At 36.1% G+C, this 10,978-nt stretch overlaps 2 protein-coding genes across 2 annotated transcripts; both read left to right on the top strand.

The window, feature by feature from the left end:
• The first annotated feature begins 6,989 nt into the window (after positions 1–6,989).
• On the top strand, positions 6,990–8,387 carry LOC130444700 (uncharacterized). Its single transcript, XM_056779977.1, has one exon. It carries the CDS (start codon positions 6,990–6,992, stop codon positions 8,385–8,387), a length of 1,398 nt encoding a protein of 465 aa, XP_056635955.1.
• A 438-nt stretch (positions 8,388–8,825) lies between these two features.
• LOC130444701 (uncharacterized) lies at positions 8,826–9,887 on the top strand. Its single transcript, XM_056779978.1, has one exon. It carries the CDS (start codon positions 8,826–8,828, stop codon positions 9,885–9,887), a length of 1,062 nt encoding a protein of 353 aa, XP_056635956.1.
• The last annotated feature ends 1,091 nt before the right edge of the window (positions 9,888–10,978 follow it).

Genomic DNA, 10,978 nt, shown 5'->3' on the forward strand with positions numbered 1-10,978 from the left:
AATGCACTAGTTCACACATCCGTTAATGCAATAGCCAAAATTAATGAACTGAAGTTTGAATTGCTATATCATGCACTTTTTTGCCAATCACAAAAAGCTAGTTAATAGAGTTTTGCTGCGATATTTTGGGTTGTAACAGCCAAAAGAATAAATTAACGTAAAAAATGTATAACTTTTTTTACAGAACTTTTCATACACTATATTTTTTGTTAGAAACTTTTTTCACTAAAATCAATTTTTTTGGAGATATTTAGTGAAAATGTTATAACTGAAGGGAGCTTGGAGGCAGTCTGTAATACATAATCCTTTTAGAATTTATCTTCTCTAATCAAGAACAAACTTTGGCAAAATCAGGGGGTTCATTTTTTCGAACCCTTTTTCTTAGTATGTCAAACTAATATACACTACCAGTTCCAATCCATTTCATAAATAAGAGGTCGACTCCTTCTATTTTGTATTTGGGAAATTTGATTCGAGCGTTTAATTTATGAAACGAAAAAAATCACCCTGATATCTCTGACGTAACCGACGATTTTCAGTCACCATTTCCATTAATTCGCTTTACTTTAGCGATATTAACTTCAGTTGTAGACATTATCCGCTCTTCAGTTTCATTTGCAATTCAAAAGACAGCTTCTTTGTTCGATGAATTGTGAGAAGTCGCAAAACACACTTGAAACGAATTGATAAAATGGTGCTAAATGATAGATGTCGCTCGAATTCTTCGTGATTATATAGATCAGAGATTAATAACATGTAGTCTTAATCTCATGTGAGCTGATAACAGTTCAATTTTTGTTTTAATCAGTACAGTATAATGTACAGTTTAATCAATATTTCCACTAATTAAAATTGTCAGATTTTTGTATATTCTGTTTCCTATAATTCGGGACATATATTTCTTTGGAGATATAAAAATTGCAACAAAGTGATATAAATACGAAAATAACGGACAGAAAAATCCGTTACATACTTTTTTCATAAAAGATAAACATGATATATTCCAGCAAGTTATAAAATGTATCGCTTGTCGGAAAAGTAATATAACGAAAAGTGAAAAATGTCGACACTCTAATAGGTACAGCGAAGCAACTGGAGTTTATATAACTTTAAAATCCTGTTGTACTAACCTTTTATAACTTATCGGCTAGTTTTTTTTAACGTACGGTTAAGTTTTGTCAATAGGAAAAATTTAATCTTTCATGTGATACAATATTAATTTTAATAGTTAATAAGATCATATAAATAATTGGTAGAATTATTATATACAGCGTGTAGATGACGTGAAAATAATACTGCACCGTTCCCGGGCCGTAACTAGTAAAATAAAGTAAAATATATTTTCCACACAGCTAGTAGATCTGATTAATAAATAAAATCGATTTTTCGACCCACAAAACTACAGGATCCCCTTAAGGTTGAGTATTTCAAGACCGTAGCTCATGAGAAAAATCACTGATCCTAAATTTTATTTATATTTAAAATTTGGAAATAAGTGAATGAGATATCTTTGTCTATAATATCCAATATTTCAATCGGATTTTTCTGACGTACCTCTAACTTAATATTCAGTCCAAAAAGTGCCTAAATCAATATTCTTTAATTTTCCCACAATTATAAATCTACAAATGAACTGCGTGCCGTCATGAATAAGGTGACGCCAATAACCCTGATTAGCAGAAAAGCCTTCAACTATTCTCACCTCTGTCACAAAGTAGAAAGGTGTGCACATTTTGCACTACAGTCTATAGTTCTATGCTGTTGGAAAAATGAAACTTGGATATTTTAATTTTCCTATTAAAAATCCAACATATTTATTATCAGAGAAGAAGATGAGTACGTGGTACCACCCTCTTTATAACTCATCATAATTTAATCAACTCTGACTCTGACTACCATGATTATTCCTAAAGATGCTTTTGAATTGAAATGTTTTGTTTTATATGCAAAGAATTTATTTTTCTTTATAGCTTTTGCTTTGAATTTCAGTTTCAGAAAACAAACTAATGGAGTGCAAAAAAAGCAGTTCACGTCTGGTACCCTGTTTAAGCCAAACGCCCTTACAGGTAGGTACATTTTACTCGTCTATTTACGTTTTATAATTTAATTTCAGTTGTAGCTAGTTAACGAAGAATAATAATGATTTTTTTCCAAGCTGCAAATAGAATTACAATTAAGTGCATTTGTCTAAATAACGGCGTATAATGCCGACCAATTTATATTGATTCGATTGCCTTTTAATTATTATGTTTTTATAATCTGCAATTGATATTGGAAGAACTATACACCCTGTAGAATAAATTAATTTCAATTCACGTGTCATGACAACATGGCTTTTAAAGTATAGTAAACGTATTATTTTCAACATAACACATCGGTCTACTCTATACTTATGAGAAAGCAATTTTTCAGTCAAATTTCTTATTATTCACAAAAAGATAGTTTCAATCGAGAATGATACTATCGTCTAATGTGTTTCAATGATGAATTGCTCATAACATTGACATTTTTTTCCTAGAAACAATTTTTTCATGTCAAAAGACAGCTTGTAGTCGCCGGATATCATACCTAGACAATATGGTGGGTATGAAACCAAATTCATCAAAAGGTATAGTTTCCATAGATGCATCATTATTGTTTTGAAAATCAACGAAGATTTGTACATACATTCCATTCAAAATATAACAATCTGAATAACTTTAAATGTTATAACAATAAAAAATGGTCGTAGAAGTTAACATAACGTACTTTGCTTTTTAATGATTAAATTGTAGTAAGAGTGAAGTGATATTACCCCCAATTTAATGTTAAACTACTTTTGGCTTCTTTCTCATGGATACTTGAACAGCATAGAGACTTTAGCATCAAATGACAATTAAAAGATATCATTTTACAATAGCAGCTATATCTGTTAGATACTTATCAAAAAATTCTTAATTTATTCCAATTATTTTTGAGTATTTTCTCTTGCACAACTCATAAGTTTACGTCATGCATACCGAACATGATCTTTGCATAACGCCAATCTAAGACCCGTATTTTCTTAGTCATCTTTTTGTAGTAAAGTTTCTGATATCACGATTTCTAATTTAACAATTCCTTGAGATTGAAAAACTAAAAAAAACATCTAATCTTATATTCTACCAGCTCAGCAGTTATTAAAATTCCTTACAAACATTCTAAATACGACTTGATAAACCCAATTCGCAGAACTAGAGTTACGTATTACAGAAAATGAAACGTAAAGGAAAAGAATATGGATAATCTACTGTATATTGAGTTTAACAAAACTCAAACTGCTAATATGAACTGCGGGAAAGAATATATTTCAGTAGTTCTATAGACGATTGGAAAATTGTCATAAAATATACGATTGCGTTAACGTAGGACCAGAGCTGGCAATGGACCACTATATTGAACGTTAGAATGTAATAACTCGTATCAATCGATCTGCTTTTTTGCTTTCGTTTTTCACTTCCTTAGTTATAATTTCATCTTTTGAATATACAGTGGATACAACCCAAATGTAATATCATTTAGTTGCAATATAATACAAATTTGACAGACTCAACAACTTTCAATAAGTGATCAGCATAGCAGAATTGGTAAATATTAAAGTGATTGTCAATATAAACGACATCATAACATTAGAAGCAAGTTGAGGCTATGAAGACAATGAAGTATGGAGATAAGTATCAAATTTAGCTAAGAGTCATGATATTGAAGCGTGGTCCTTTAAAATCACATTGATGAGAATAATAAAAACCGTTGAAATGTAGGAATTACCTAATACAATATGGCTGACACACATGGCATCTGACAATTCAACAAAAAGAAGTTATACGCTAATGCATTTATGACACCGAGCGGTACTCTACCTCATACTACTCCTCATTTTTTTTATAAAGCCATTTGTCCGATACCAATCCAACCATAAATAAGGAATTTACAGGCTAATGCCCATATAGCTTTACTTCCAGGGTGTGTTACACCATTTTCCGGGAGCTACTAGGTACGTTTACAAATGATATAATGTTTATGAGGGAATTTCCCTCATAAAGGAAATGAGTACATTCAAGATGCCAACAAATTTTTCAACACTAGGAATTACTTCCAAAGGTACTGTGGTACTATACTTTCAATTTTATTCAAAATACGACTAGTTCCTTCGAGACCGTGATATTCCTGATATAGATTCGCATCAATACCAATTTGAATTTATTAAAATCAGGATTTGTAAGACTATAGCTAGAGCTAAGACGTTTTTTAACGGCAAAAGCTTTTCAACTTCAGAATTTTTTATAAATCGAAGTTTCCAGCTAATAAGACTCATGTGACATTTTATCTTAGTAGTTTTTTTGGAACGAGATAATTAGTAGACAATATAGTTCACAAAACATATCAATTAAAGAGATTCGCGACAAAATTAGTGTTGCCCGAGATATATTCGGTTAGTCTTGTCTCGCTTTCAAGACAACACTCTAAATTTTCCATTCGAGAAAAAAGGAAACTTAAAAATATACCACGAGAATCACGTAAAAGTCTCGAAGTACAACAGATATTGAGTAATTATTATTATTACCGCGTAGGTTATGGAAACATATTTTTTAAAGCCACATAATAGTGTTGATAATAACTGTTAAGTATGTTTACCTTCTTGAGATTTCCGTAATATTGACACATGTACTATTATGCTAGAATTACTACTTCGGACAAACACAAGAAACATGGCGATAACGCGCTCATTTAATTTTATTTATTCTTATATTGCAAGTCGACATAATAATTGTTGTTGTCGCAATAAGTTGAGACAATCATTTTCATCATTTTCAAAACATGATCATTCATTTAATTAGATTAACTATATATATATATATATATATATATATATATATATATATATATATATATATATCTGGTCTGACCCGAAGCGGGCGGCCATCAATGGGTAAATCGGGCTCATTAGTCGTGGGGAAGACAGCTGATCTAGGAAAGGAACCCGAACAAATTCCAAAAACATTGAAAATAAATGAATTATGGAACGAAATAATGAGGAAAGTACGGTGCAGAGGAGGGATACCTCAGTACCGGTCGAGAGTGGTGGTGAGAGAGTGGGCCCCCCTCGACCGTCAGCAAGCGACCACTATGCGCCCGCGGTAGGAGACCAGGCCGGGGTGCTGGATACGGTGACTGGAATAGAAATAGACCCCTTTGCAAGGAGAAGCTCTTTAGCAAGATCTCCCCCTGGGAGAAGAGGATCAGTTCCCAATTTGTCAACTGATGATGACACTGGCTGGACTTCAAACATACAGCAGTTGGCTAAAAGAAAGCGACTAGAAAATATCAGCATCGTTGATATTGCTATGTCACAAAGTAGGAAAACAATAGACCCGGGAACCAAAATCCTGAGGATTATCGATTCCCTAGTGCTTAAAACGAAAGCCTTAGTGAAGACTGCTCGTGAGAGCACAAATACCAAAAAGGAAATTAGAGAAATATCTACGAAACTGCTAAGATTAACAGAGCAACTCACGACAAGAGAAGCCCAGGACACTCTAAGAAGAGCTTTAGACAGCCCGGATAAACCCAAGCCGCAAGATGAGAAGACCGTGAAGATAAATACCCGTGAGGTGGGTACTCAAACAAACGAAAGACCAGTAACATGTTCGTCAACCCAAACTGACGGCCCAGAAAAGCTAACGCCACACGAAATAGACACACATTTAATCAAAGGCCTAAACGAAGAATCCCTGAAGAATTTGATTGGAATGAAGTGGAGAAATGAGTGTTTCCAAAAAACAAAAAAAAAATAACCGAAAATATGCGGAGAGTGTTAGATGGAAGAGACCTAGCCATATTCATGGATACAAAAAAAAGCTGCAGAAAACAAAATTGTGCAGGAAGTCGCCGTCAGAATACCACACATTTGGAAGCTTGTCGAAGCAAACAAAATACAGCCTGGAAAAGTGTGGCAAGTAACAGCAAGATTTGGATGGAAGATGAAGGGGAGACTGAAGTAGTAAACTTCACATTCTTTGTCGGCTTGCCAAATGAACAAGACAAAGAACAAGACTTGTTCCAACTGTATATGGCATGTAAAAGACTTACAGAGGCGATGAGGCACAAAGGAGTCAAGCACATCACCGTGGTTCCCTCAAAAGAATGGGACGAAGACCGGGCCCTTACGGTACTAGAGTGTGCATGTAGAGAAAATAACGTGGAAGCTGTCATCTGCATGCAATCAAACAATAAGGGACAAACGAGAGCTCAGTCCAGGAAACAAGGAGAGGCAGTAATCATTGACGTAGGCGACCGAACCTATGCTGATTTACTGAAGGAGGTTAAAAAAGAAGTGCAAGAGAAAGGATTAAGTGACAGTGTTGGGGGTGTCCGCATGACGAAGTCCGGGAACCTACTCCTCAAAATGGAGGAAACAGCTGGGGGCGCATAACGACTAGTTGAAGCTCTTAGGGGAAGGAATGGAGTTAAAGCGCTAAGAGGAGTCCAAAAAGCGGAGGTTGTCCACCATATTAAGAACATTGATACTGTCACTAGCAAACAAGAAGTGGAAGCTGCTATCAGAGACATCGACAAGGGAAGAAAACCAACAGGAGACATAAGAGTTAGCTCTTTGAGGCCTGACTATGGCGGGACACAAGCAGCTACCGTCTTTATACCAAAAGAAACTGCCGATAGCCTACTCAAAATGGGCAAAATAAGAATTGGTTTGGTCAACTGCAGTGTGAGAGAAAGGGTGAGAGTGGACTCGTGTCATCGATGCTGGGAAATTGGTCATATAGCCAAATTCTGCAAGGGCCCTGATAGAACACGACTGTGCATACAATGTGGGGGAGATAACCACCAGAAAAAAGACTGCACGAAAGAAGCTCACTGCGTACTATGCAACATCCCCGGTCATAGGCCACTTTCCCTAAAGTGCCCTTTATATAGAGGAGAGATAAAAAGGCTACGAACAAACCGCCAACAAAATGTTCAAACTAGTTCAAATTAACCTAGGTAGGCGTATTCTAGCACATGACTTACTGCGACAAACAACAGCTGCAAATGAAATAGACATTGCAATCATAAGCGAACCAAACAAGAATTTAGCTAAAAAGAGCGGCTGGTACACAGATATCAATATAGATGCAGCAATTTGCTTACCAGCAAGCAAGCACATATCGATACAAGGTTGGGGACAGGGAAATGGATTTGTCTGGATTGACTGCATCAAAATCACTATATATAGCTGTTATATGTCGCCAAATATAAGGCTCGGAGAGTTCCAACATTTACTGAATGAACTGAAAAATAGTATGGCTACACGGAAAAATAAGTGCCTGATTTGCGGGGACTTCAACGCGAAATCAATGATGTGGAACTCAACAACAAATGATTCTAGAGGAGATATTCTTTCTGAATGGGCCTCAGAACTAAACTTAATTTCACTGAACACCGGATGTGAACCTACCTTCCGTAGAGGCCAAAGCTCATCCATTATCGATATAACATTCGCGGCAACCAATATAGCGCCTTTAGTAACGAACTGGAGAGTGTCTGAAGAGGAAAATCTTACAGACCACAATTACGTTTATTTTGATATAGCTATTAAGAAAGATAGCGTAAGAACGAAGATGAAGAGCCGCGGCTGGAGGGTGGATACGACACAAATGGATTACTTCATAAATGAACTGCGAAGCAAATTACCATCAAGAGAACAAACCTTAAAGCCAGAGAGATTAATTGAGAACATCAGCCATGCATGTGATAATACATTCCAACGAAAGGGTATCCCAAGTGACAGGAAAAAACCAGCATACTGGTGGTCAGCGGAAATCGCCGAGACTCGGAAAAAATGCCTTACACGGAAGAGAAATATGACAAGGCTCCATAAAAAACCTAATATATCGCAAGAACAAAAAGATACATCCCGGCAAGCCTACAAAGAAGAAAGAGCGCGGCTAAAGAACTCCATCCTAAGAGCAAAACAGGTTAAATGGAAAAGGGTCATTGAAGAAGACCCATGGGGACTAGGATACAAGATAGTGATGAATAAACTGAGCTTGAGATCACCTCCTGCGTTGTCAGAAGAACTCATGCTTGACGAAGCTAAGAAGCTGTTCCCACAACACCAGAAAACTAAGTGGAGTACCACTGAGGTACGAGACATTATTCCACTATTCTCAGCAGAAGAGCTGGATCGAGCTTCAAACAGGATCAAATTAAAAAAGGCTGCAGGACCCGACCATATACCACCGGAGATAATTAGATGTGTCGCACAAAGGCTTTCACCAATCTGTCTGAATGTAATGAACCAGCAAATCCTGAAGGACGAATTCCCAAATATCTGGAAAACCGCCAAATTGCTGCTTAGAAAAACCACGTAAAGAAGGACAATCAAAACACACATACAGACCGCTGTGCCTAATAAATTGCATGGGAAAACTACTAGAGCACTTTATAAAAGAAAGAATAGTTGAAGAAATCTGCAGAACAGGAGGCCTTGCTGATACACAGTTTGGATTTGTGAAAAAGAAATCGACCATAGACGCTATGCTGAGAGTAATGGAAGAGGTAAATATAGCAAAAAGACTCGCACATCAAAATAGAAAACTATGCTTGCTAGTGACCCTGGATGTCAAAAATGCCTTCAACTCGGCACCCTGGCAAGGCATCGTAAGAGAACTTGAAAAAAGAAAGATAGCACCATATTTGATACGAATGGTAAAAAGCTACTTTACCAACCGAAGGATCTTAATTGGCGACAGAACTAACTTGGACCCACTTTGTGGAACGTCTACTACGACGATGTACTACGCCTGGATATGCCGCCAGGAGTCCTGCTTATTAGATTCGCTGACGACTTGGCGGTAGAAGCGAGTGGGAAGACGGAGAACGAAATCGTAGCTGTGACCAACTTAGCAGTGCAAAGGGTTGTGGAATGGATGAAATCCAGAGGACTAGAATTGGCGTCAGAAAAAACAGAGGCAACGCTGCTGGTGGATAGAAAGATTGTTAAACAGGTGACTATCGATATAATAGACACACCGGTCTTCACTCAACCACAAACTAAATACCTAGGGGTATTTTTCGATCAGGGCGCTAAAATGAAGGCTCATATTGTAAACACAAGCCGTAAGGCTGAAGCGACGATAATGGCTCTTAGCCGCCTGATGCCGAAAAGAGAGGGACCATCGTCAAGTAAGCGCAAACTGCTGTCGGCGGCAGCCGACTCGATTATGCTATACGCTGCACCAGTATGGCAAGAATCTCTGAAACATCTGAAGTATAGATCTATGTTCCTCAAGATACAGAGAAAACTAGCTATCCGAATATGCAGTGCGTTCCGTACTGTATCCACCGATGCAATATTAGTATTGGCGGGTATAATACCCATAGACCTATTGGTGAACGAGAGAACCGCCACACATGGAAAAGAGCAAGCAGTTAAAACAACAGAAAAAGAAAACACGCTAACTAAATGGCAAAGAAAATGGGAAGCAACACACCACTTGGGCGCTTGGACCAAAAGACTCATACCGGAACTTAAACCTTGGCACAAGAGAGGACATGGGGAGATAACGTACGCCTTGTCCCAGCTATTATGTGGACATGGATGCTTTGCAGTATACTTCTGCAGATTCAAAATGAAAGACTCGCCACTTTGCCAGTATTGTGGCAATGAACAGGACGATGTTTATCATACCTTTTTTGCGTGCCCTAGGTGGCAAAATGAAAGAAGACGAGCTGAAACAGAAGCAAATACCATCATAACCCCAGAAAACATAGTCCAAACCATGCTACAGTCTCCTACAATGTGGAACGTGATATCTACTATGGCGTCGAACATTATAACACAAAAGAGACGAAAGAACAAGAGCAATTAGAAACTATTAGACAATAAAAAAAGGATAAGAGGCAGGGCATTACGACGAAGTAATACCTTTAGGTGGTTCCATCGCGATGCCAGCAGGCAGGAAAGAGGGAAGGGTTTAGTCGGTCGGTGAATGCTGGAGGCAGCACCAACCCGGCACTATTCTAGCAAATAAGACCGCCATGTGCCAAGCTTGAATGTCTGGTAGCAGATTCCTAATCCTCTAAAATATATATATATATATATATATATATATATATATATATATATATATATATATATATATTGACTGTAGGTCTCTTCTGTTTCAAAATTAGTTTTTTTATAGTTTAGATAATGAATATAAATATGAGTATTCGAAAGCTTCGAAAATATATTATAGTTAGTCTACTTTGGTGTTTAATTGCCACATTTTCAATAATAAAATGCTTACATATTATATATCATTATATCTATATTAAGATAAACAATTAAAATTAGTCGAAACGTCAATTCCTCCAAAATTATTATTTTAGGTCTCTTCTGTTTTGGAATTAGATTTTTTTAATAATTTTGAAAGAAAGATAAAATGTTCTTGATTTTAGGTCTCTTAGTTTTTAAAAGAAAAATAAATTTTGACGTTTCTATTTTTCTATTTTGATAAAGATTTAAAGAAAATTCGAAACGTCAAAATTTATCTTTGTTTTAAAAACTATAAAAAAAAACTAATTTTGAACCTAAAATCAAAAACATTTAGATGCATTAATATATCAAAAGGTCTAAGAAATAATAAATTAGAATAAATACATGTATAAGCGCTATCTTATTGGGAATGTGGAAATGAGACACCACAATAGACTAATTTTAATATATTTTCCGAGCTTTCGAATACTTATGTATTCATCCTCTGGGAAATGATTAGTTGAGATCTGTGGTGGCTTTGAGTTGTATAAAATCTTGTGAAAATTTTAAATTCATAGGATTCAAAATTCAATATTCAAAGTGACGTTGATAGAAATATTTCCCAAACGATGAATATTCGAAAGCACGGAAAATCGCTCATAATATAGCTGGCAAAGATATATATATATATATATATATATATATATATATAGCATGGAAATA

Source organism: Diorhabda sublineata, chromosome 5, assembly GCF_026230105.1.
Source record: "Diorhabda sublineata isolate icDioSubl1.1 chromosome 5, icDioSubl1.1, whole genome shotgun sequence".
Taxonomy (NCBI): Eukaryota; Metazoa; Arthropoda; class Insecta; order Coleoptera; family Chrysomelidae; genus Diorhabda; species Diorhabda sublineata.

Bases quoted from the DNA above. Each gene is read 5' to 3' on its own strand.
- LOC130444701 (XM_056779978.1), top strand. From the start codon at position 8,826: ATGCCGCCAGGAGTCCTGCTTATTAGATTCGCTGACGACTTGGCGGTA.
- LOC130444700 (XM_056779977.1), top strand. From the start codon at position 6,990: ATGTTCAAACTAGTTCAAATTAACCTAGGTAGGCGTATTCTAGCACAT.